This window comes from Terrapene carolina, unplaced genomic scaffold (assembly GCF_002925995.2).
Source record: "Terrapene carolina triunguis isolate 2854851 unplaced genomic scaffold, T_m_triunguis-2.0 Scaffold66, whole genome shotgun sequence".
NCBI classification, from domain to species: Eukaryota; Metazoa; Chordata; order Testudines; family Emydidae; genus Terrapene; species Terrapene triunguis.
The window spans coordinates 55,422,752-55,449,245 of record NW_020664417.1 but is presented as its reverse complement, the minus strand read 5'-3'; the positions used below and the strand labels follow the sequence as shown (position 1 = coordinate 55,449,245).

Here is a 26,494-nt window from a genome sequence, read left to right as displayed (position 1 = left end):
TGTGTAAGTATCAATGCCAACTTTTCCTCATTGACGCAAATACTTATGCCAGTAGATTGCAAAGGGCAAGGATTGCAGTGGTTAATTCCTGGCGTGATAGCGCCATGAGGAGCCAGTTGTCGAGGTAGGGGTATACCAAGTAGCTGAGATGGTGCATCTGGCTGCTACCACAGTGAAGACCTTTGTGAATAGTCACAGGGCTGTTGCTATGTCAAACGGGATGACCCAAAATTAGTAGCGTTGGCGTCCTTCCCGAAAACAGAGAAACTTGCAGTGGGACGGGCGAATATCAACATGGAAGTAAACATTCTTCATGTCAAGAGCCTGGGGAAGGGAGGGAATAATCGACGCCAGCATTACTATACAGAACTTGGACTTTCTGATAAAAAGTGTTCAGCACCTGAAGATCTAGAATGGGGTGGTGCCTTCTGCCCTTCTTCAGGATGAGGAAGTGAGTAGAAGCCTCGTCCCCTGTAGAGAAGTGGGACAGGCTCTATGGCCCCCTTGAGGACCAGAGCATCCGCTTCTTGTTGGAGAATGCATTGATGGGATGGGTCCCGAGGGGGAGGGGGCATTGAGTAAACCCTTCAAGAAACAGATGGCGGTACTGTGCATAACACCAAAGTGACATTCAATGGGGGAGATGAAAGGCGGTAATTAGAGGAATTCTATGGCGAATCTGTGGTGGATGATCTCCAGTACCCAACTGTCCATGGTGATCTTGCACCAATTGTGTGTGAATAGAGCAAGACGGCCCCCACAGATGACATGGGGCTCCTTGGGTGGCATCGGGCGAGGTTTTCAGGTCTCAATCTGCATGTCAAAACTGCGGTTTTGGCTGCTGCTGGGAGAGGGTCAAGGAGGTGGTTCTGGTGGAGGTGGGGAAGCAGGGCCTTTGAGAACGATGCTGTCTATGTGGGGCCTCCTGCTGGTGTTAGTAGTATGCTGGGTAGGGAGTTTGTGGACACGGAAGGAATGGGTGCCTCTGCTGCCTGCATCTCAGGGCCAGGATATAGATACCAAGGGATCGTAGTGTGGCCCTGGAGTCCTTCAGTGAGTGCAGGGATTTGTCCATTTTCTCGTGGAACAACTTGTTCTCAAAGGGGAAGCCCTGAATTGTATTTTGAACCTCCCTGGGGAAGCCAAACAATTGGAGTCACAAGTCCCAGCACATGATGACCCCAGTCTCTAGAGAGCAAGAGGATGTGTTGGCTGCATCCACAGTGGCCTGAAGGCCCACCTTGGCGACCAGTCACTCCTCGTCCATCAGCGCCTAGAATTGCTGCTGTTGGTCTGGTGGCAGCTTGTCCATGAACTCTGCTAGCTTGTTGTAGTTATTAAAATGATACTTGGTTAGCAGAGCCTGGTAGTTTGCAATCTGGAACTGTAGTCCTGCCAAGGAATATACCTTCTGGCCCAAAAGGTCCATCCTCTTTGCCACCCTGTCCAGAGGGGTAGACTTCTGCGGCTCCTGGTGTGCCCGCTCTACTGCCGAGTGGGCAATGAGAGCTGGGGGGGAGGAGGATGCGTAAAAAGAAAATCTGCCCCTTTAGCAGGTACAAAATACCTCCTCTCTGTCCTCTTAGGTGTAGGGGTATAGGAGGCAGGGATGTGCCATACTGGCCATGCTGGTTGGAGAATGCCCTTGTTATGGGTAGAGCCACCTAAGAGGGCCCCTAAGGTTGGAGGATGTCCAAAAGCTGGTGTTACAGGTCCAGAACCTCTTCCAACAAAATACCCAGGTCTGCTGCTACCCTCTGCAGAAAGTCCTGGTACTGGCAGTCATCCACCAACAGAGAGAGTGGGAAAGAAATAAGCACCTCCTCCAGCAATGAGGAAGCAGCAATGGGTACTGGTGGAGTTGGCAGTACTGGTTTGATATCTGCCTGTTCCTCAAACTGATGGTGCTGCTGGGTGAATAGGAGACAGTCGATCAGATGCCTGTGATGGTGCCAGGCATCTGCAATGGGGATCCCAGGATGCCCAGTAGGGCCAAAAAGAAGTGTCCCTCAGATGTAATGGGACCCACAGGTAGTGGTACCAAGTCTCTGTTGCCAGATTATACGCTGGGGGGGGTAAGGCAGTCTGGGCCATGAGTCCGGACTGTGGTGTGACATTGGGGAGAACGAGGTTTCTGGCTCTGAGAACTTCTCGAACTCCGAAGACATTTCCAGCAAGGGAGGACACTGTTGGTACTGGAGGTGCGGCCATTGGACGGGTTTCTCTGGCAGCAGCAACAAAGATTCATCCGCTGGAGTAGAGATTTCACGGGTGAGATGAGTGAAGATTGTAAATAGCGAATAATCAGCTCCTCCACCAAGAAAGACTCAGAGAGGCCAGGAGTCCATGGTGTGCCCATGGAAATGTCAGAGGGCCCTGGTGGCGTCTGAGGGACTGGCCTGTCCAGAAGGCGCAGAGGTATCGCAGGACAGGTGCCGAGCTCACCAGTAAGCATGGGTTCCAGGGTTGTCGGTAATGTTGGATACCGTTTGCGTCTGGCCTTACCTTCCATATGGGGAAGCGTGGGTACTGGTCCGACAGGATCCACTTTCAACCTCTCACCTGGCCTGGCTCAGGGAGGAAACACTGCACTTAGGAGCAGTCCACAGTCGGGATCTGCTCCTCTGCCTGGGAGAGTGTTTTTTACTCTTATGCTGGGACTTGTCCTTGGTCTTCAGTACCGACAGATCCAGGGCATGTGAGGTGCTCAGAGGGGTACTCACGACCAGTGACTGTCACTGTACAGGGGGTTCTGCCAGTTCCGGATCCAAATGCGCCCTCAGTCTCATGGTTTCCTCCATCAAGTTCTTCTGGAGGTGGAGCTCTCAAGCTTCCCAGGTTCCGGGCAGGAAGGACTTGCAAATGGAGCAGCAAGTTGCGATATGTGCCTCGTCGAGGCAGTAAAGGCATCTCTGGTGCTCGGTGCTAACAGAGAATGAGTGCAGGCAAGAGATGCAGTTTTTAAATCCCAGAATCCGGAGCATAGTACCCGGGAAGGGGAGGGACGGTCCCGAAATGGGGAAATAGATAAGTTGGTGTAGTTATCTACACTAAAACAACTACAACTATTTACAACTATATACACCGAATGAAGAAACTTAGCAAAAACTAAGAGCAGGAAGGAACAGGGGTTCTGACTCAGGCCATGCGGTGGTAAGAGGGAACTGGAGAGGCACTGACCTGCGCTGCTTATCATACCATCAGCAGGGAACATGAGGAGATGCCCTACATATGTGCAGGTCAAAATACACTGTCAACAAATACTTTCAGACTCAGGCACATGGTGCTCATGCACACCCCACATGTGGAATACACATAGGGACCATCACTTAAAGAACATCAATATTTATATAAAGATATACATGATTAAGTTGAGGACAAACTGATTTGCAGAGTAACTTTATATTCTCCACAAAATATTCCTACCTGATCTGCCCCAGTGAGATGTATGAAACTCTCAAGAATAGATGAACTCAGTCTGTCCATCACATCTATTGCCAACTCATCATCACCCTAAAAAATAACAAATACAATGCATGAGAATCTCAAAGTTCAAGAAAGGACACCAAGCAGTACCCTCTCAGTGAACAGTTATATATGACTACCTCTTAGCTCTTACCTTGGAAATTTCTAGAAGTGTGAACAAAGCCCGCATTTCTCGAAGAATGTTGACAGCTAATTTTCTGGTCGCAGGCCTCGTGCTACAAAGAATGACCAATGCAAAGCCTTCTACAATATGAAATACGTTGGAGTAAAGGGTCCTCTCCAGGGGAAGAGTATGGGCAGTTCCATTAGAGGCACCACGCTTAAAAAAAAATTATACAGGTGTCATTTAAATTAACAGCAAAGCAAACACTACTGAGCTATATTGGTTTAATTATTAGTGATGGGAGAAATAGTTCTAAAACATTTCATAACATTGACTCTCACAAGGTTTCTAGCATTTCCTGGTTTCAGCCAAAACAGAAATATCATAGGAACAACCAGGGCCGGCTCTGGCTTTTTTGCCGCCCTAAGCAAAAAAAAAACCACCTGCAGGGCGGCCAGAGCGGCAAAGCAGGAAACAAAAAAAACCTGTGGCGCGGCCGGACCAGCAAAGCAGGGGGAAAAAAAACAAACAAACCTGCAGGGCAGCCAGAGCCTGCGCTGCAGACATGTCCCGGCTAGCGGGGGGAGGGAGGGAATGGAGGGAGACAGAGAAGGGGGGCGGCCAGGGCTTCAGCGGGGCGCTTGCCATGCGGCCCCCAACCACCGCGAGGGCTCCGCGCCGCTCCAGTCGGCGGGGAGGGAAGGACGCGGGCTGCCCTGCCGGGCTTGCTACAGACCTGGCACCGGCTGGGGCAGACGGAGCGCGCAGCCCGCTCCCAGCAGGGTGCTCCCCTCCTCCACGCCGCCGCCTCCTACAGGGGAGGCGAACAAAAAAAAAAAAAAAAAGCGGCCATGCTGCCCTAGGATTGGGCAGAATGCCGCCCCATAGAATCTGCCGCCCCAAGCATGAGCTTGCTCGGCTGGTGCCTGGAGCCGGTCCTGGGAACAACCTTTCCTGTTCAATTTTGGGAATTCCACTTTCTGATGAGACCAGTGGAGAGGCATGCAATATTTTTAAAACAATTTACCAAGCTTTTTCAACCTCAGCAAAAAGCATTTGGTTCGCTTTAAAACTTTTGAGTGAAGGATAAAGTAAATTCCTGCTAGTTCAAACCAATTCATTCATTCATATTAATTATATTTCGAAATACATCCTGAGACCTTCACATAAAAAAGAAGCAGTAGACGACTTCTTTGTATGGAACATTGAGCACTATTTTACCTCTGACTTTTTTGTTCATAATTTTTAAAAAAATAAACACAAAATTCAGCAACAAATATGAGGATACGAGTGTATATACAAAAATATATCTCTATAATATAAACAGAATAAGCATATGCCAGGGTGACACTGGCCCTCTAAGAGCAAGCAGGGCCAGTGCACCTGTGACGCACCAGCTCTCCCCAACTGGATTGACAAGAGGGAACCTTGGCCCTACAGTGAAGAGAACCAACAGAGAGAAACCTTGTGAGTCAGAACTACCTGAGAGTCAGGAAAAGGCAGGTGAGAGTTGTGTGGGAGTCAGAGGGACTATGGAAGGTCCTAGAAGGAAGCAGCAGCTGGTTCCTATGAAAAGGCTGAAGACAAGAGAGCAGCAAGAGTGGTTTGCTGACTGACCTACCCAGGCCAGAGAGCCATGGCCATGGAGAGGGCTAAGACCAGGGAGAAACAGAGAGTCTCGCCTGCTGATGTCTAAGCCAGAGGGCCAGAGCAGACTTAAGGCAGGGGAGCAATGGAGGAGCTTACTCACCGATATCTCCCAGGCCAAATAGCTGACCCCAGGGGAATAATGAAAGCACCATGGAGAGTGACGGATGCTCTCCTGATAAGGATGATCTCCCAGCAGAGGGGCCAGTGGCATTCCCTCTGGGAAGAGCAGGGTTGCACACCAGCTGGAAGGGATGGGGTGGCTGTCCAGGCAGAGGGACAGATGGGAACCAAGAAAGAGTCTGCATGTGGTGGAAAATGCCGGAATGTGACATATTACGTCAATAGACGTGCTGTCTTGGGATTTTAAATACTTGCACTGGGATGATAAATGGGCTGTTTTGGGATTTATAGTTTGGACTATCTGCACATTTTGTAATAAACTAGGCTTAAGGAGGGCTATTTTATAGAGGTAAGCGAGCCTAGTGTGGAGTTACAGGGTCTCTGAAAGGGGAAATTGAGGCAAGTATGCCTGCTGTGCTGTGGCCTGCTGCAGGAGGGGCTGCCCTATGACAGCATAGATTACAATAAAAAAAAAGTAATAAAAAAAAAATAAAAATAAAAAAAAAAAGCTATGAATCAGATTAGGAAAGCAAATTGCTAAAAACTGATTTTAAGAGAGAAAAAGTGTTTTAATTTCACAGGAAATTTGTTCAGTTACATGGAATTGGTAATGTAAGAATTTCAAGCAGCATTACAATACCTGAGAATCTTGGGTTTTATTGTGCATTTGGGCTGCTTGTTTCCATTGATTTATTAGCTGCACTAACATCTTTACTGCACTGTCAAGAAGCGTTGGATGGACATCAGTCACTTCACGCACAATAAAATAAACAAATCCTGAAAGAACATCTTCCCGCCAGTCCGGAAAATCAAGCATTAATGCCTGTAGAGTATTGAAAGCGAGGGCACGCAGTTCTTCATCCATGTGAATTGTCAGCCTGTTAAGAGAGTGTACAGCATTGTTAAAAAACGTCTCCATTCCTTCAAATCCTCACATTCTCAACTGGACAAAGGCCTTTTACTAGTTATAAAGTGAAGTCAATTTATATCGTTGACGGTACAATATGAAGCATCTCTATGTTGGAAGGCTGAGCTAGCTATGCTCCCAGCCTGGATACATGACTCATACCTGAACCATTAGTTCTAAATCCATTTGAAGCTACATCTGGATTATTAACAGCAGGCTGTACTGCTACAGCAGTTCAAAGCAGTAGGCTTTAACTAATTAAGAGGGTAATCAAATAATTTGAAGATTTCAGGTATGCAGTTTTTCACATACCTGAACAATGTCTGCAAATATTTCAAAGTTCTGGATGGACATGCTTTGATGTGGAGTGCTTTTTTCCCCTACAGACTGAACTCTAAATAAATAGCTATGTTCATGTGTAAACCGCAGCTCATCTCAGGCTTGTGCAAAAAACAAGTGTACAATTTAGTATGCACTTTTGAAAATATGGCTCAGCTTTTTAGACTAGGAGACACTTATCAAACTTTATACTATCAAATACACCCATACATCTATGATATGCTTATTTTAATGACATTTTTGATAATTTGAAAAAAATACTTGTGTTTTTAAAAGTTTTTACTTTCTCACATCACCATCTTCTGTTCCTATTTGACTCCAAAACCACAGGAACAAACATCAGCAAAATTATTCCATAGCCATAGACTATACTGTAGTCCTGCCAAGACTATGATATTAAAGCAGACATGACCTACGTTTAAGACTCTACTCCTGGTTACCATCAGACACTGTCCTTCCCCCTCTTCTGCCCCCAAATCTCCCACTAGTTCCACCTGTCCAATACTACTTGCTCAGGCCATTTCAACTAACTTGTTCCTCTCTCCTTTTTTCATAAAACATGTTAGGAAAGCATTAGAGGGATTTATTTTCTTTCGTGTTAATACAAGAACATTCCTCTGCTCGTAGCTCAGCTCCCTTTCCTGACTTTGTGATGTAACAGAGTTGCAAATGCTGATAGCCCACTCCTCTCCTTCAGTCTGTGGAACTGTGTGTGTTAAGGTGGGCAGCACTCACTTTCTGCATGCAGGGAGGTCATAATGAGAGGAATATGGACAGGGTTGGTGGGAACTAAGTAGAAAAGGGTGAGAAAAAGCAATATAGAAGAATCAAAATCCAAATCTCCCTCAAAATTTTGTCTGACATTTGGCAAATTTGATTATGTCAAACAACAATGCCTTCACAGTATGATCAGCAAAAGAAGATGGCAGCTGTGAGTGAAAGAAGAGTCCTGTACAAAATGCAAAGTAACTAAAATACGAACTTTTAAAGAGAGGCCATATATGAAAAATTGTAAGTCTGTTCTTGTGTGCAAGATTCTTTCTTTTAGAATCTACTCTGCTACTTTTCTGGGTCTGCTGACAATACATGTCACAGTGTAAATAAAAAAAAAAAATCAGACTCTGTGCAAATGGAATATTGGTATCTAATAATGTATTCACAATAGTTTTTAGCCTTGGGTTTCTGAAATACTGCCTGAAGCTTTTTTTGTTTTTTTAGGACCTTCATTAAAACCAGGATTTAATTTTTTCTTACCTTGCTAGTAATTCAATAAGGTCAGTCCTGCTCATGCCATCTGGAATCAGTCTTGGGATAGCAGCAATACAAGTTCTGAACAAATCAATCTTAGGTTTTCTCTCCCCCCTACAAAATCAATTTATACAAAACAGAAATCACAGGGAAGCCTCCTTTATGGTATTTTCAGTATTAAATACACATACGTTTTCAAAGTTCCATTCAATGTTAGGGAGTCAACCTCAAATCTTCATAATTAATCTATGAATCAGTGCAATCATCATATCCTTTGTGGACAAATTTTAAGTATCCTAGCATTAAATTAAACCTAAACACATTTAAATGGATTAATAAATTGATCTCTGAATTTCTTTTAGGTACAAAAAATTAATTACAAGGATATGACAGTAAGGATGATTAAATTATAATTTGCTACATACGTGATCATGTCCTCAGGCTCCTTATTTGACATCTGTACACTAGTCATGCACATTGGTCTCCCAACTTCTTTGTCCAGATGCCTAAGAATGCTGTCTAGTGCTTTTCTTACTTGAGGGTAGTATATTGACATTCCTGAAGAAGTAAAGCACTCAAAGTCACCTCTTTCACAACTCAGTATTTTTAAATTTTATTTTCACTTTAGTTGTCTCTTATTTGATCACTACTTACTTGGTTTAGGACCAGTATCGTGTTGTACAAAAGATAAGAAATTATATACTAAATTAATTTTAACTGAACCATATTTTAACTGACAAAATTTTCCTTTTTAAAATTAAACAGGATGTGTTATATAAAAGTATACAATTCCTTTTGGAGGAAGAAGAGGAAATAAATGGAAGGAAGTGATTCTAAGCACTTTTTCTATTTCCTTGACCCTGAGGCAATTTTGGTCCCCAGCATATTTAAGAGTAACCTATAGTCTACAGCAGGGGTGGGCAAATATTTTGGCCCGAGGTCCACATCTGGGTATGGAAATTGTATGGCGGGCCATGAATGCTCACAAAATTGGGGGTTGGGGTGTGGGAGGGGGTGAGGGCATCGGCTGGGGGTGTGGGTGCTGGGGTGCTCCGGGCTGGGACCGAAGGGTTCAGAGCGCAGGAGGGGGATCAGGGCTGGGGCAGGGGGTCGGGGCGCAGGAGGGGGTCGGGGTGCAGGCTCTGGGCGGCGCTTACCTCAAGCAGCTCCCAGAAACAGCGGCATGTCCCCCCTCTGGCTCCTATGCAGAGGCACAGCCAGGCAGTTCCCGGCCAATGGGTGCTGCAGGGGTGGTGCTTGGGGCGGAGGCAGCATGTGGAGCCCCCGGCTGCCCCTATGCATAGGAGCCAGAGGGGAGACATGCCACTGCTTCTGGGAGCCACGCAGAATGGGGCAAGCCCCCTACCCCGCTCCCCGGATGGAGCGCCAGAGTGGGGCAAGCCCCAAATCCTGCTCCTTGGCGGGAGCTTGAGGGCCGGATGCGGTCCCCGGGCTGTAGTTTGCCCATCCCTGGTCTACAGCCTACCCTTCCATCAGCCAGGAATCAGTGGAGCACAGTGGTTGTGGCCTCAGTCACCTTGCCTTCTCCTAGGGCTGCCCCAGAGTGCTCCCTACATCAGGGGAATGCCCAGCTGACTCATTGGGGCAGTTTTCAGGCTGCTTTATACTGCTAGATGGAGGGCCAAGGATCTGGTTTTATGTGCCAGACTTCACGTTTCTACTGTAAATAAGTGGGAACATTTTAAAAAAAAACTTCACCAGTACTAGACACTTTATAAAATATTTTTTTAATTACAATAGAAAACCAATCCCCACATAAAAATACTGCTTCTGTATCACGAATTATGAATGTGTATATTTAACCTGTTAAGGTTCTTGCAAAAGAATACCACTCACCTATAACTTTTGCTTCTTCATCTGTCAGAGTTTTATTGAGAAAAATTTTCTTTACACGCAGAGTGTTTCCTGAGGGAAGAACAACTCCTGTTGTTGGCATTGGTGGTTCACCATCTTTCTGCTGCAAACTGTCTGCTATCACAAGGAAGACTCTAAGGCCTATATTCATGCGCTTCAAAGGTAGAGGGAAGGGAAAACAAAGGAATTAGAAACCTGGAAGAATTGCAAACTTGCAACGTTGTATAGGAGGTGCAAAATAAACATTAATACATATTTCATTGTCCTTTCTTTAGGGACAGATCAAAAGAGCACTACTATGGTAGACATATTTAAATGTTACATTTTAGAATATTTATAGTAGTAAGATAAAACGGTTTGATCCAGGGATGCACCTCCTTAGCTCTGATTCAGTCAATGGGATTTGGGAGCAGCTCAGCACCTCCCAAGAGGGAGTCAATAACTTGAAGGACAGAGCTCTAAATGATTATTATTACTAACGTGAATCTTCACGAGTAACATGCTTCTGGCAGATATCAAAGTATATAGAATGTTACCTGCTAAGGCTCTAATTTCACAATTCATTGCTCGTGCACAGGCTGCTGAACTCAAAGTACTGCAAGACTGGGGCTTTCCTACATACTAAACTGAAAAGAGCTGAGAAGGACTTCTCTGAGAAAAGGATGCTAATTATAGTAAACACCTACACACACACTTCCATGTTTGTTTTTTAATTTTTTATGGAAACAAGTGAAATGTTACTTAGTTCCTGCCCCAGCTATTACTGGACAGAATTGAAAAAACACTACTGCACAGCTACAGCTGTTTCTTTGGTTTGATCCACACTGCACTCTTTTGATATATGGACCAACCCATCCTCACATGCCTCCCTAACAGTTCATTCTTTGCATACTTATTCACTGTAATTTTCCCACCATTTCGCATGATTTCTTTTGGAGGAAGTCACAATTGTTAAATCTTTGTGCTGGGCTACCTCTACCCTCTCTTCCTCTAAAACATGGCAATAGTCATATGAAAATAATGATTTGTTTTGAATGCCTCGGATGGTATAGATCAGGGGTTCTCAAACTGGGCGTCAGGACCCCTCAGGGGGTCACGAGGTTATTACAGGGGAGGGGTCATGAGCTGTCATCCTCCGCCCCAAACCCCGCTTTGCATCCAGCATTCATAATGGTGTTAAATATATAAAAATGTGTCTTTATTTATAAGGGGGGGGGGTCGCACTCAGAGGTTTGCTATGTGGAAGGGGTCACCAATACAAACGTTTGAGAATTACTGGTATAGATGTTGGGCAGAGGCTCAGTGTACATGTGAACATTTCTACTTCAGTTGGGGGAACTACAGTAGGCTCAGTAGCAGCACTGGGAGGCCCACAGGTGGGCCACTTTGCCTCAGCATGTTTAACTCTTTAACATTCTTTGCTATGTATACATGTGTACACTGTTTCACAAATAAATAGCCCTTCAGGTGACTTTACCTCTGGATTAATAGTGAAGGTTTTAGGTGATTTTCCAACACTGAGAAGATCAAATATTATTTCTTTCATTGCAAAATCCAAGCGTTCCTATGAAGAAAAACATGCCTACATAAGATTCACTTTGTATTAGCACAAACACAAAGCCAAGAAACTGAATATCATCTTATTAGCTTTCAGTGATAAAAAATATTCCTCTTTGCTAATGATTCCTATAGAGTAATTGTCTCAGTTACTTTACTGCAGCATTCTTTGCATTGTACTATAGTGCATACAGAAAACTACATTAATAGAACATTAAAGCTGCAAAATCAAGCACTCAAACATTAGGAAATGCCAGAATTAAGGTTACCCTTGCATATGCACTATAATGCAGTCTTTAATCACACACACCATAAGACCCTTGCTTCAGTGACTGCACAGGATGCATGATGTTCTGTGAATGAATCAGGGTTGTGTAGTGAATTTAAATTTGGTTACTTTCTTATAAGTTTATGGTCTAATTTCATTCCTAATGTGTACCTCTACTGGTTTCAATGAAAGTATGTCAGGGTTGGACTTGGTCTTTATCTTAATTTTTTTTCCACAAATTATTTAGTGTACTCTCAGACCTCCATCTAAAACATATTATAGGAGGGAGCTTACCTGAGCAATGAACTGAATAATCTTCACAAATATATTTAGAGGTGTATCTCGAGGGACCACACTACGTGAGCCTTTGGGGAAAAGTGCTGATACAATGCTCATGAGACGGCTACAAAAATTTAGAGAAAGAGGTGTTAGGAACAAATCCACACAACTTTACAAAAAGGTTTTCCCTAGAGAGTATTTTTTTAATTAAAATATGTTTGACTTAAATTCATTAAAATAGCCTCACAATAGTTTTAATTACATAAGGAACTTACCTTTGTGTTACAGTGTTGCTTTCACATTTTATTCTAATAACATAAACCCAGAGTAATCTATAGAGAGATTCCAGTGCAACTCGGGACATTTTGGGATCTTTATTCTGTTAATAAAAATTAAAATGCAGTTACTATCATCTGTGAAACGCTATCCCTAATTTACTTGTTTCCTTTCCTTATAAAGAACTATAATATTTTAAGTTTATGTTTGATTGCTTTAACCCAGAAGGCTGAAGTGTTTAATACTCAGAATATAAGTTTAATTAAAAAACAAAAAACCTCAATACAAAAACTCCTCGATTACATGTATACACTAAGTATTTAACTGCATACTATAGATTATTTTGTATGCTTTTGTCAGTTTGAAAGCAAAGGAGTATCTAGCAAGCTGATATTTCTCTTGAGGTGAACATCAAGATTTTATCGTCTTACTGTATATATTCCTGCAGTGACACTGGAAATGGGCAGAGTCCTCAAAGTGCTCTCGGAATACAGCCCAAACAAATATATATGGTTAATGTCCAAACTCACTCCTGCAGTTTGCCTTTTGTATTAATTTAAAACAACAGAATTAACCTTAGCCAAAGTTTTCTCCTGAGCTTGGCTTCTTCCTAGGATTTCTCCCTGCATAGCACTTCTGCTCCTCCCTTAGTTCTCTCCTCCTACTCAGAGGGACATAAACCTTGTAGTCTGTCTTGGAGCTGAAGAATTCCACCTACTCTGGCTTCCATCATAAGCCAATATGAGTCAGAAGAATTGTCCTGCCTCTCCCCAAAGAGATGCTGACATCCTGTCACAGCCGTAAATTGAACAGACAAACAACATCTTGGCTCCCCGCCGGATAACAATCGAGGGAAAAAAGAGGTAGAGAAGACGACAATGGTTACCAGCAGTAAGATTGCGTGGCTTTGCTGGTTAATAACGCTCACTTATTTGAAGTTCAGGAATTATTTTTGTGTGTTCCTTTGAAGTGAGGACTAGAATTTATAGGCTTCATAAAGAAGTGTATTTTAAGGAGAAACTTGAAGAAAGCTTGAGGTACATGGACTGGGTTACTACAAATCACACTTTTCACTTTTATCAACATTTCTCTCAAGAGACAATAGATCTTGATGTTCACAAAAACAAGTCAGTACATACATTCTGAAAGTCTTTAGCAGAAATACAATATACTGAACTTTCTCCATGAGCATTTCTAAATTTCATTAATATAATATATATTGTGACAAAATGGCTGATGTTGGTATGGTGGGTCCTGTGCTTTCCTTGGGGGGGGGGGGGGTTAGGATGCCACCCCTTACCCCTGTTCTTGGGGCACCCAGGGCCCCGCTAGTGGCCCAGGAAGGTGATAGAGGAGGAAAGCAGGGAAAGGGTCTGGGTTTGCTCCTCACTCTGAGCCCCAGCCCCTCTCAATCTCTGCGGGTTTCTTACCATCTTCCCCCTTGGGTAGGGTTACCCTAGATCCTTGATGCTGGGGGAGGGAGTCTTCCTGCTCTGCTGGGGCAGGGTCTTCCTTCCTTTGGTTCTCTGGTCTTTCAATTCTCAGCAACACACCTTCAAACTCCAGTCCTCTCTCCTTCCTCGCTCCACCCTGTCTGCCTGAAGCAGGGTTTTTTTATTAGGTATTTTTATTATCCTGACAGGGCCTTAATTGGCTATAGGTGCTCCAATTAACCTGTAGTAATCTTCCCTAGTCTACAGGGAACCAGGCCTTAATTAGCCTAGGACTTGTATATCTCCCCTCTACCACTCATCCACTGTTTCCTGGACCTGCTGTATCACAATATTTAAAAAACCCTAATATTGTACGGGGAAGGTGAAGAAGGAGGTCCAGAAAAATCTATTACTGGCCTCCAATAAGCCAGTCAGGAAACAGCATGTCAGAAACCAGAGATTAGTAAAAGTTGGTTAACATTCCAAATCTTACTATTGTTGATATGATGAACCATAAACTTCTTCAGATGAGGAAGTTACTCAACTAGTGCAGTAACAATGGTTCTTCGAGCTGTACGTGCCTATGGGTGCTCCACTATAGATGTGTCTGCGTCCCTGCACTTCTGATCAGAAATCTTTGGTAGCAGTGTCTATTTGGCCTATACATGCTCTTTCCCTCCCTTGTATTGTACCTCAAAGCTAATTAGCATTGCGTAGGTGAACCTCAATTCCTTCTCCACCGTGAAGCCTCCATTGAGAACTCCGAAGTAGAGAGGAGAAGGGTAGGTTGTGGAGCACCCATAGGGGGACACACATCAAAGAACCATGGTTACTGCACAAGGTAAGTAACTTCCTCTTCTTCGAGTAATGCCCTACGTAAGTGACTCTCGAGCAGTATCCCCAATGGGAGGTTGGGGCTTCAGAGTTGAGACTGTTATGGATGATAACACTGTGGAGCTGAAGATAGAATTGGAAGCAGAGTCTCTAGTAATCGCATAGTGTTCTGCAAAGGTTTGAACAGACGCCCAAGTTGCTGCCCTACAGATTTCCAAGATAGGAACATTCTTGAGAAAAGCGACAGAAGTGGAAACCGACCTCATTGAGTGTGTGCAGATTCTGGATGGAGGCAACACACTGCAAGCATGATAGCAGTGGTTAATACAGTTTGAGACCCATTTGGAGAGACTTTGGGCAGCTATTGCTGCACCTTTTGACCTTTCTGCAATGGAGAGGAAAAGCTTAGGAGATTTCCTAACGGCCTTCATCTTGTCCAGATAAAAGGCTAGGGCTCGCCAAACATCAAGCATATACAGTATAGCTTCCCTGTTATCACAGTGAGACTTAGGGGAAAAGGTCAGGAGGTGAATCAGTTGGTTTTTGGGAAAAGACGAGGTCACCTTGGGAATGAATTTTGGATATGGCATAAGAGTAACCTTATCTTTAAAGAATACTGTGAAGTGGGTGGCGGGGTGCCATTAGTGCCGCTATCTCCCCTATTCTCCCTGCTGAGGTGATGGCCACCAGAAATGCCGTTTTCATTGACTAGTATGTAAGTGAACAAGTGACCATAGTTTCAACTGGTGGTCTAGTTGGGCTCTTTAAAACTAGATTTAGGTCCCAAGTTGGAGTTGGGTGTCTGGATTGGGGATAGAGGTTCACTACGCCCTTGAAGAATCTCTTTGTAGTTGGGTGGCAAAAACAGAATATCCCTCTATTTGCTGATGGAAAGCCGTTATGGCCACAAGGTGTATTTTGAGCAAACTGAGCAATATCTCTGACCTCTTGAGATCCAGTATGAAGTCCAACATCACAGGGAGGGTGGAAGATGCCAGGGTAATTCTTCTGGAATTGCACCAAACCTAAAACTTAGTACACTTTTGTAGGTAAGTGTGTCAGGTAGCTGATTTTCTACTGTGTAGTGCAGTTCCTGCACCTCACTGGAGCAGCATCTCACTATGTTTTGGAACCATGAAGGAGCCTTGAGCCAGAGGATCTGCAGGTTGGGATGGAGAGTTTGTCCTTCGTTCTGTGAGAGGAGATAAGGGATGGGTTGAAGAGGGATTGGTGGACACATCACCACCTCCATCAGGTACCATGTCTGTCTTGGCCAGGTGGGAGCAATCAGTATGACGTTTCCTTTTTCTCTTTTTCTTTTTAATCAGGACTTTCAGCAGCAGAGAGAACTGGGGAAAGGTGTATAGGAGGGCCTTGTCCCCAGGGAGAAGGAGAGCATCCCTTAATGAATGTATCCTGAGGTCAGCTCTGCAGCAATAGAATGGGCATTTCCTGTGCAGGTAAGTAGCGAACAAGTCTATCATTGGAGTCCACTATTGATAGAATATGCTGTGAAGCACTGTTGGGTTCATTTCCCCACTCATGGTCATGTGAGAACTTGTTACTGAGGCCGTCTGCTGTTATGTTCTGCCTTCGTGGTAGGTAGGCCGCTGATATTAAAACACTGTGGTGAAGGCACAAATTCCATAGCTTTAGCGCTTCCGTGCACTGGGAAGATAATTTGGCACCCCCTTGATGATTTATGTAATACATGCACACTATGTTGTCTGTCATAATTTTCATGTGCATATTTCTGATCAGTGGAAGAAAGTGAGCACAAGCATTTCTGACCACTCTGAGTTCAAGGAGGTTAATGTGAAGAGTCATCTCCATGGGCGATCACTTGCCCTGAGTCTTGAGGTTGCTGAGATACACTCCCCAGCCAATTAGGGATGCAACCATAATTAGAAGCAATGTCGGAGGCAGGGGTATGAATTTGTTGGTTCTTTCCACCAATCCAGGGCGTGTTTGACCCTGGAGGGCATCGAGAGAGGTATGTCTACCCTGTCTTTGTTTGATCTGTAAACACATCTGAACCATGCCTGTAGACACCTAATGTGTAGTCTGGTATGAGATATTAAAAACATGCCTGTCACCATGTGTCCCAGAAGTTGGAGACAATGTTTGTGGTCTGGCTTGAACTGTCTCTGAGTGTGGTCAGGCTGTGAAATCTCCGTTGTGGGAGGAGTGCTCTCACTTGCAGTGAGTTGAGATCGGACCCTGTAAACTTCAAGTGCTGTACTGGAGTTAAGGTAGATTTTTGGATGTTGATTTGTAGACCTAGCTTTGTGAATATGTCCATAGCTCCTGAGGTGACAGTCACCCTTTCGCATGTTGGTATGATGAGGCTGATGTTTGCCATGCAACTTCAGCCAGAACCAAAAGCACCTTGTTAATCAGGAGGGCGATCCTCCCGCCATCAGTAGTAGTTTCAACTTTAGTTCCCAGTTCTTCTGGGATATGGCTTTTAGCTGCTGGCAAAAAGTACACTTTTGTACAAGGTGGGCCTCTCTGAGGCACCGCACACAGCGAGAATATCGTCTGTAACCGGTATGGCTTCCCTGCAGGTAGGGTGACCAGACAGCAAGTGTGAAAAATTGGGACGGGGGTGGGAATAATAGGCTTCTATATAAGAAAAAGCCTCAAATATCGGGACTGTCCCTATAAAATTGGGACATCTGGTCACCCTACCTGCAGGTGAGACACCTCTTAAAACTGGGGGAGCCAGGCATGCCCCTTACAGAGGGCAATCCCCAGGGGGCGGGGGGAAAGGGAATAAAGTAAAAATTAGGCTTTTTTTTTTTTTTTTTTTTAAACAGGGAAGAAAAAACTAAGGGAATCCCTGTAAAAGTAAAAAGAAACAGGGCAAATGAAAACACTAATAATATCTAAGAGAACAATTCTAAAGATCTACAGTCTGTGAATGGACTGCTAATCGCTCTGTCTCTAGCCTGGGATAGTTGAGGAAAGAACTGAGGATGGTTCGCCTGTGCAATGCTGATTAGCCTTGAGGCACAACAAGAGGGAGGGAAAGAGCATGCCTGAACCGAATGGACACTGCTACCAAAGACCTCTGATCAGAAGCACAGGGATGCAGACACACTGACAGTAGAGCAGCCATAGGGACACTACTTGAAGAAGAATTGCTATTTTCAACTAATTAGGAGGAAGATTTTCTGTTTGCTTGTATGAACAGCAAACAAATCATAAATCTACCATTACTGCAAATGTAGAATCGAGCTGCTCTAGGGGGAGCTTGCAGGGGCTACAGCCACCCCAAAATTTGCCTTACCCCCTTGTAGCCATCGCTGCTCTCTGGCCACCCAGCTCTGAAGAGCTGAGAGAGTGGCAGCTGTCACCTGACAGAATTTGCAGCTTGGCTTGTACTGACATGCAAACATGACTGAGCATACTCAGTAACATCTGTTGAAGCCGCTGCCCTTACTTTGGTTTAAAATCTGCTGCCTGCTGTTCACAGGAGTTAAAAGGGGGTAAATCGGAGGGAGAGGGGATTGGCACAGTCTGTGCCAGGGACGGAAACTGACTGTGCAGGGGGGTCAAACAGCTGGAAGCAGGGAAAGGAGAGGGGCCGAGGGGCAAAATAAGGCACAGAGGGTAGGAGCCAGGGTTAAGACTAGGGTTGAGGCGCTGCCAGACGATGGCAGATGGCAAAACCCCAGTACAGAGAGGGGCAGAGGCTGTAAAATTTACCCCAGATGGGCTGAGTCACCTACCGTATTTGCAAAAATAGGGTTGGCGGGGGGGTGGGGAGGGTGGAGGAAAAGGACTTTTTTATTTCCCTGCTCACAGGACAGTGCATCACAGCACATGCTTCCCAGAGCGGTGTCCTTAAAAGCACAGGGCAACCCAATGTCTAGACATGCCAGCTCTTCCCTATCTGATATAATATACTAAAGTGCTAACGGAGACTTGATTCAGTGAAGTATTTTACATACACCCCCAAAAACTGTGTGTCACATATTGAATATTTAAAAGAATCCCTTATCAGTTTATGTGTATGCATAAAGTCTCCTAGCAGTTCACAAATTTGTCTTATCTGCTGCTGTGATTCCCTGAATCGCACTCCCTTTCTTGTAATCCATTTTAAATATAGTTTAGCACCTTATAATTGTTTACTTTTTAAAATGTTATTTTATTACTCTTAGCACTTCATCATTTACCTTTGTTAACATTGTGCAGATGGATGACATTTAACTTATAATTTAATAGCAAATAATCATTGAAAATATTTATAAATAAATAGTTGCTAGTAGTTTTAACAATGACTTCTGTGTTTCTAGTATAGCACTTCCTATGTTTTTACTGTGAATTTTAATTTGGAATTTTTAATTCTAAATTTTTCTTTTTCTTTTTATAGCATACATTTATTCTGTTGGTTGATGCCCTGTCACAATTTCCTACCCGAGGACCAGAGGATGGGAAAGGTGAAATGAAATGAATAAGCAACAAGTCTAAAACAAACAAAAGGAAGTCAACCTGTGGAACTCTTTGCCAGAGGATGTTGTGAAGGTCAAGACTGTAACAGGGTTCAAAAAAGAACTAGATAAATTCATGGAGGATAGGTCTACCAATGGCTATTAGACAAGATGGGGAGGAATGGTGTCCCTAGCCTCTGTTTGCCAGAAGCTGGGAATGGGCAACAGGGGATGAATCACTTGGTGATTACCTGTTTTGTTCATTCCCTTTGGGGCACCTGGCATTGGCCACTGTCAGAAGTCAGCATACTGGGCTAGACGGACCTTTGGTCTGACCCAGTATGACTGTATGGCTGACTCAGTATAGCTGTTCTTATGTGAGAGGTAGAAAATTGTGACGGGGCAGCATCTATAACTGCTACTGGTAGCAAAATCTATTGGTAGCTGTTTTTGACATTACTCCCTGGCACCCAGCTCCAGCAGCAGCAGAGAAGTAAGCCTGGTCAGGGTGCCAGGGTGCCCAAGAGAAGCCCTCCACCTGTGTCTCCGCCCACCAAGGCAAGCCACCAAGGGCCGGTAGAGGGGCTGGGGCTCCCCACAGTGGCCCGACTGACCAACTGTAGCCCAGGCTCTTGGGCCCTGCCCCCCGTAGGCTCTGCTGGCCCCAGAGCCAGGTTCCATCACCCTGGTGGCTCTTACTGGCTGCAAGCAGCCCCCAACCCCAGGCACCAACAGCAGCAGCAGCAGGAGGAGACAGGGGAGTGCCGCCCGCACCATGGTACCAGCCAGTCCAGCAGTCATCTTGCACAGTCTGGCTCCAGCTTCTGACCTGGCCAAGGGGCGGGGCCTCAGGGAGGTGGCAGAGGAGGAAGTGAGGCCTGTACTTCCCTGAGGAGGAGCAACGGGTGGGACCATGGAGAGGGGTGGGACCGCATGGTGATGGGGGGGGACAACCCCCCCCCAATTTTCTGTCTAACCTACCTTAGGCCCCCCCACCACCACCACCAGGAAGAGGTGGCACCGCTCCTGTGTAGAATGTTGTAGGTATTCATATTGAGTAAGGGATTTATGTTTATAAACAGCATCAAAGAATTTTAAACCCTTATCAGTCATGGTTGTCTTGTACTGCTAGGCATTTTACTTTCATCTCTGTCCTATAACTAGACATTAAATCAAACAAATGTGCTTAAAGGAAATGGCTTTTTTATTCTATTTTATAAAAATTATGACATTGTATTTAGTGTCAAAAAGGTTTATACAGTAAAAGGATTTTCTCTTCTCTCTGAAACGGGTATTTACATATGCTACAAATAAAAATCTGTTTAACTAAACATCCTGACATATTCCAGTCTTTTAGCTAATACATGTCAGGGTCTTATTTGAAGCATTTTGATCACGTATTTTGTTTCAAATATAGCTCTGTTTTAGTTCCTAAAATTTTCCAACATGGAAGAATCTGTATGGATTAAATGTATCAGCAGAGTATAATATAAACTGTTAGAAATTTAACTGGATATATAAAGGGTTACAAAAGCAACAACAACTACAACAACAACAAAAATGAATCTACACTGATCTAATGGGACACATTAAAATGATTTAATGAAACAAATATCTTGATGAAGGCAAGAAACAAAACAGCATTTTTTCCATGTTAGTCAAATGTAATCACTTAGTGAAGACATAATATTGTTAAACTTTTCTTCTGTTCTGAACTAAAACCATTTCTATTTTTTAAAACCTGTAAAACCAACAGTGTAAATGACTTTTAAGTTACAGTAAAACCTGCCTTAGATACCACCTCTGAAGAGAGACCACCTGTCACATGTGACTACTTGCAGAGGCCACAGAACACCACCACTCTCTGATGGCAAACCTTTGATAAAAGAGAGACCACCTCTTAAAAGCGACCACTTTTGCTAACTCCCATGAGTGGTCGTTTTTGGCAGGTTTTACTGTAGTTCACTGCAAGTTATCATAATAAACCAGCTTCATCTTTTTTATTATGAAAATGTTTCCAAGTTAGCTAACATGAAAGACAATTTTGTATGAAATAAATGTAATAGAAATAACCAAATATTTGATGTAGATATTTTAGCTCCTACTGTAAATATGCACTGCTGTTTAATGAACTGGGCTGTCAAATTATTGCTCAGTCTCACAAATCTACCTTTTCACAAGCAAATTGATATCAGATGATTTACAGAACTCTCTCCTTTAGCAAACCTTTCAAATGTTTTTTCAAAGATTCTTCTTTGTGCTGTTGCTTCTTGACGGGGCCAATAGCAATTTTATAGAACCAAACAAGACACAAAATGTAACAACACACACAAAAACAAAATACTGCAGTTACAGGAGACAAAGCGACCTTTCACCATGTTATTACAACATATTAACTCACCTGCAGTGTTTCTATTTGTTTCCTGATACTGTTGTTAGATGGCATCTAAATAAAGCAACGTGAGACAGCAAAACATAACAAACATGAGAATGGAAGGCACATGCATGTTAGATGAAAAAAAGCACAAAACAATAGGTAGCCATATACTAAGGACTCTATTCACAGAAATAAGGTTTTTGCTGGTAACAGCTTTGAATTCTCCACTAACTTCAATGGTTTAGTGGCAATGGACACTAATTAATTTCCTAAGGCAAACAATGATCTTTTCCCAAGAAGTACCTAGTCTTCTACTCTACACTTCCCTTCCCACTTGTGCAGAATCTTTAATCCTTTTTCCTCCTTGTCCTTAAGAAGCAGCAGTAGTATCAGAGTCCTCATCCTCAAACTCAAGGAAGCTGATAATCTCCTGACCAAGACACTGAAAATTAACCATACAGTATCCTAAATAATGATTTAAAAATTAGCCAAAAACTTGAAAATACTGATACTGTTACATGCTACTGAATCAATTCATGGAAATACTTGTTAAGTGAAATATATTACTCCTGTGCTCCGTAATCTCCAATGAATTTCTATTGGTTTCCAGGTGAAATTTAGAGCTACTGCTATGACCAATAAAGCCCTAAATGGCTTGGGATCTACTTATACGGTATCCCGAGAGACCACTTCTTTCTCCATAACATACTGCCACAGTTGTGATCAGCAATGTTACAAAGCCCATCTTTTCTCCCTAGCTTTTGAGGAGGAAGGGGAGTTATGAGAGTAGTTAGTGGTAGGAGAATGTTATAGTTTCAATTTTTAATTTTTGCCTGATTTTCCTGGTGGAGGTCAGATGAAACCTGCTGATATTCTAATTAAATAATTTTGATAATTATATTTTAAAGGATGTCAAAGACATTTAGAGTGACTGGGTACTTAATCTTTATTATACTGCATATATCTAAGTAAATTCAAGCAAATGCATAAAATAAAATATTATGATGAGACCAGGTAAAAATGAGGGAGGAGGGGAAAAAATAAATCAAGAGAAGAACCTGTTGGGCAATTGATTACTCATTTAGTTAGCGCCAACATGCACAGAGAAACAAGCTTAGCTGAAGCAAAATAAAAAGATAACTGGGATGGAGTTTGAAAGATTCACTTCAACCAAGTCTCAATCCATGGCTAGATAACCACAGAAAACAATAGTGGAACTGAAGTCCAAATGACTCAATAGTCTACCAAATACCCTGCTAAGTCCCTCATCAATGTACAGTACCAAAACTGCTATGTTCTGCATTGCAGAAGCTAAAATATAAAATTTCTGCTGAATAGAGCCCTAAGGTAAATGTGTGAAGTTGTTAATGGGCAACAAAAATATTCAAAGTAAACAATGCATGCTGTGCAGTTACTACTTAAACTCCTTGGCATTGATAGTTTTAATGCACCCATTGCCAGCAATGGACGTTATGCCAGGAATATCTGACTTCAGGTTGCAAAAGAAAAAGACGGTTACTCACCGTTGTAACTGTTGTTCTTCGAGATGTGTTGCTCATATCCATTCCAGTTAGGTGTGTGCGCGCCGCGTGCACGATTGTCGGAAGATTTTTACCCTAGCAACACCCGGTGGGTCGGCTGTGGAGCCCCCTAGAGTGGCGCCGTTATGGCGCTGGATATATACCCCAGCCGACCCAGCGCCCCCTCAGTTCCTTCTTGCCGGCTACTCCGACAGTGGGGAAGGGGGGCGGGTTTGGAATGGATATGAGCAACACATCTCGAAGAACAACAGTTACAACGGTGAGTAACCGTCTTTTCTTCTTCGAGTGCTTGCTCATATCCATTCCAGTTAGGTGACTCCCAAGCCCCACCTAGGTGGCGGGGTCGGAGTGAGACATTGCTGTGTGCAGAACCGCTGACCCGAAAGCAGCATTGTCTCTGGATTGTTGCACCAGCGCATAGTGAGTAGCAAATGTGTGGACCGATGACCACACTGCAGCTCTACAAATGTCCTGGATCGGTACTTGAGCCAGGAAGGCAGTCGAGGAGGCCTGGGCCCTCGTGGAATGAGCAGTGAGGTGTGGCTTTGGTACACCGGCCAGGTCGTAGCAAGCACGAATGCAGGACGTAATCCAAGAGGACAGGCACTGTGAAGAGACCGGTGATCCTTTCATCCGGTCGGCCACCGCAACGAAGAGTTGCGTCGTTTTCCTAAATGGCTTTGTCCGGTCAATATAGAAAGCCAGGGCCCTGCGAACGTCCAAAGAATGTAAACGCTGGTCTTGACGAGTAGCGTGCGGTTTCGGATGGAAGACCGGGAGAAATATATCTTGGTTTACATGGAAAGGTGATACCACCTTCGGAAGAAAGGCAGGATGGGGGCGAAGCTGCACCTTGTCCTTGTGGAACACCGTATAAGGGGGCTCGGATGTCAGCGCCCTGAGTTCCGAGACGCGTCGTGCTGAGGTGATGGCTACGAGGAAGGCTGTCTTCCAGGATAAGTACAGGAGTGAGCAGGTCGCCAATGGTTCAAACGGAGGCCCTGTGAGCCTGGAGAGGACGAGGTTGAGGTTCCACGTCGGAACCGGTTGTTGTTGCTGTGGGTACAGCCGGTCTAAGCCCTTGAGGAATCTAACGACCATCGGGTTAGAGAAGACCGAGGACGTGAGTTCTCCTGGGTGGAAAGCGGAAATAGCGGCGAGGTGAACCTTGATTGAGGATGTCGCCAAGCCTTGCTGTCTTAGGGACAGGAGGTACTCCAGTATCAAGGGGATAGGAGCCTGCGAGGGAGACGTAGCTCGTTGCTCACACCAACAGGAGAACCTCTTCCACTTGGCTAAATAAGTGGTCCGCGTAGAGGACTTTCTACTTCCCAGCAGGACCTGTTGGACGGCCTGTGAACACTGCCGCTCTGAGCGACTCAACCATGAAGCATCCACGCCGTGAGGTGGAGGGACTGCAGGTCGGGGTGATACAGCCGGCCGTGGTCCTGAGAGATGAGATCCGGACTCAAGGGGAGCGTGATTGGTCTCTGTACTGACAGTTCCAGCAGTGTGGTGTACCAGTGTTGTCTCGGCCAAGCGGGAGCGACTAGAATTATTCGTGCATGGTCCCTGCGGATCTTGAGCAGCACCCTGTGGACCAGCGGGAATGGAGGAAAGGCGTAGAACAGATGGTCTTTCCATGCCATGAGGAAGGCGTCTGACGAGAGCCCGGGGCTCGCCCGTGTAGGGAGCAGAATGCCTGGCACTTCCTGTTGGCCCGAGATGCGAACAGGTCGATCTGGGGAAACCCCCACCTTCGGAAGACGGAATAGATGATGTCCGGGCGAATCGACCACTCGTGCGTCTGGAAGGACCTGCTGAGACGGTCCGCCAGCGTATTCTGGACTCCAGGCAGGAATGACGCCGTGAGATGAATCGAGTGGGCGATGCAGAAGTCCCACAGGCGAATGGCCTCTTGGCATAGGGGAGATGAGCGAGCTCCGCCTTGCTTGTTGATGTAAAACATGGCCGTGGTGTTGTCGGTGAGAATCAGCACGCAACGGCCCTGTAGGAAGTTGAGGAAAGCCTGACAAGCCAGGCGCACCGCCATCAGCTCTCGGACGTTGATGTGCAGGGCTAGTTGGGACGCGGACCACAGGCCTTGGGTATGGTGCTCCCCCAGGTGAGCGCCCCAGCCTAGAGATGAAGCGTCCGTAACTAGGTGGAGGGAGGGCTGCGGGGCGTGAAAGGGCACTCCTGCACAGACCGCTGCGCGATCCGTCCACCAGGCGAGAGAGGCCAAGACCGAGGCCGGAACCGTGGCCACCATGTTCAGGTCGTCTCGATGAGGACGGTAGACCGATGACACCCAAGCCTGCAGTGGGCGAAGTCGCAGTCTGGCGTGCCTGGTTACGTATGTACACGAGGCCATGTGGCCCAAAAGGACAAGGCATGTTCTTATAGTGGTAATTGGAAAGGCCCTGAGACCTTGAATGACGCTTGAGATGGTATGGAATCGGCTGTCTGGCAGTATGGCTCGGGCACGTCTGGAGTCCAGGATTGCTCCAATGAACTCTATCCTCTGAGTTGGTACTAGAGTGGACTTCTCTCTGTTGAGTAGAATGCCCAGCTCGTGGAAAGTGCTTGTCACTATGCGGACATGAGCCTGCACTTGGTCCCTGGTGCGGCCGCGTACCAGCCAGTCGTCCAAGTACGGGAACAGCTGTATCCCTTGTCGACGAAGGAAGGCCGCGACGACTGCCAGGCACTTGGTGAACACCCTGGGAGCCGAGGACAAGCCGAAGGGAAGGACTGCGAATTGGTAGTGCACCCTGTTTACCACAAATCGCAGGAAACGTCTGTGGGGCGGATAAATTGCTATGTGGAAATAAGCGTCCTTCACGTCGAGGGCGGCGAACCAGTCTCCAGGATCCAGTGAAGGGATGATGGTCCCCAATGACACCATGCGGAACTTCAACTTTACTATGAATTTGTTGAGTCCGCGCAAGTCTAAGATGGGCCATAGACCCCCTTTTGACTTGGGTATCAGGAAGTAGTGGGAGTAAAACCCCCTGCCCCTTAGCTCCGATGGAACCTCCTCTATGGCCCCCATAGCGAGGAGCCCAAAAACCTCCTGTGTAAGGAGTTGCTCGTGAGAAGGGTCCCTGAAGAGGGACGGGGAGGGGGAGTGGGAGGGAGGGGGCGAGGAAAATTGGAGGGCGTATCCCCTTTCCACCGTGCGAAGGACCCAACGGTCCGAGGTTATACGGGACCAAGCACGGTGGAAGCGGGAGAGGCGATCCCGGAAGGGGGGAGTTGGATCCTGGGTACCGGTCGTGGTGCCGTCCTCGACCGCACCTTCAAAAGGTTTGCCTAGGCCCTGAAGGTGGTCTAGGCTGGCCCTGGTTCTGACCGGGTTGAGGGCCGGTCGACCTCCGCCTACCACCTCGACCCCGCCTCCTAGCAAAGTCTTGTCTTGGACGAGGCGGGGGAGGGTAGTACCGCTGAGGCTGGGGCCTGAAGGGTCTGCGCTGCGGCCCTGGGACATGCATCCCCAGGGAGCGCATCATTGTCCGAGAGTCTTTAAGATTTTGGAGCCTCGAGTCTGTTTTCTCCGAAAAGAGGCCCTGGCGCTCGAACGGTAGATCCTGCAGGGTCTGCTGCAGTTCAGGTGGCAAGCCTGACACCTGGAGCCAGGAGATTCGGCGCATTGCTATCCCCGACGCCAGGGTCCTAGCGGCCGAGTCCGCTATATCAAGGGACGCCTGCAGAGAGGTGCATGCCACCCGCTTGCCCTCCTCTACCAAGGCCCCGAACTCTTCC

The 26,494-nt window shown here is 45.5% G+C and overlaps 1 protein-coding gene across 2 annotated transcripts in view; it reads right to left on the bottom strand.

Moving 5' to 3' along the window:
• Positions 1–26,494, bottom strand: part of FRYL (FRY like transcription coactivator) — a 345,908-nt gene that overhangs the window by 178,027 nt on the left and 141,387 nt on the right. For both annotated transcript variants that reach the window (XM_026647943.2, XM_026647941.2), the window contains 9 exons: positions 12,108–12,211; positions 11,848–11,956; positions 11,206–11,292; positions 9,711–9,882; positions 8,279–8,411; positions 7,860–7,967; positions 6,000–6,237; positions 3,620–3,805; positions 3,427–3,513 (listed from right to left, as the gene is read on the bottom strand). In XM_026647943.2, coding sequence (XP_026503728.1) covers positions 3,427–3,513; positions 3,620–3,805; positions 6,000–6,237; positions 7,860–7,967; positions 8,279–8,411; positions 9,711–9,882; positions 11,206–11,292; positions 11,848–11,956; positions 12,108–12,211 — 1,224 coding nt within the window. The remainder of the gene's footprint in view (positions 1–3,426; positions 3,514–3,619; positions 3,806–5,999; positions 6,238–7,859; positions 7,968–8,278; positions 8,412–9,710; positions 9,883–11,205; positions 11,293–11,847; positions 11,957–12,107; positions 12,212–26,494) is intronic.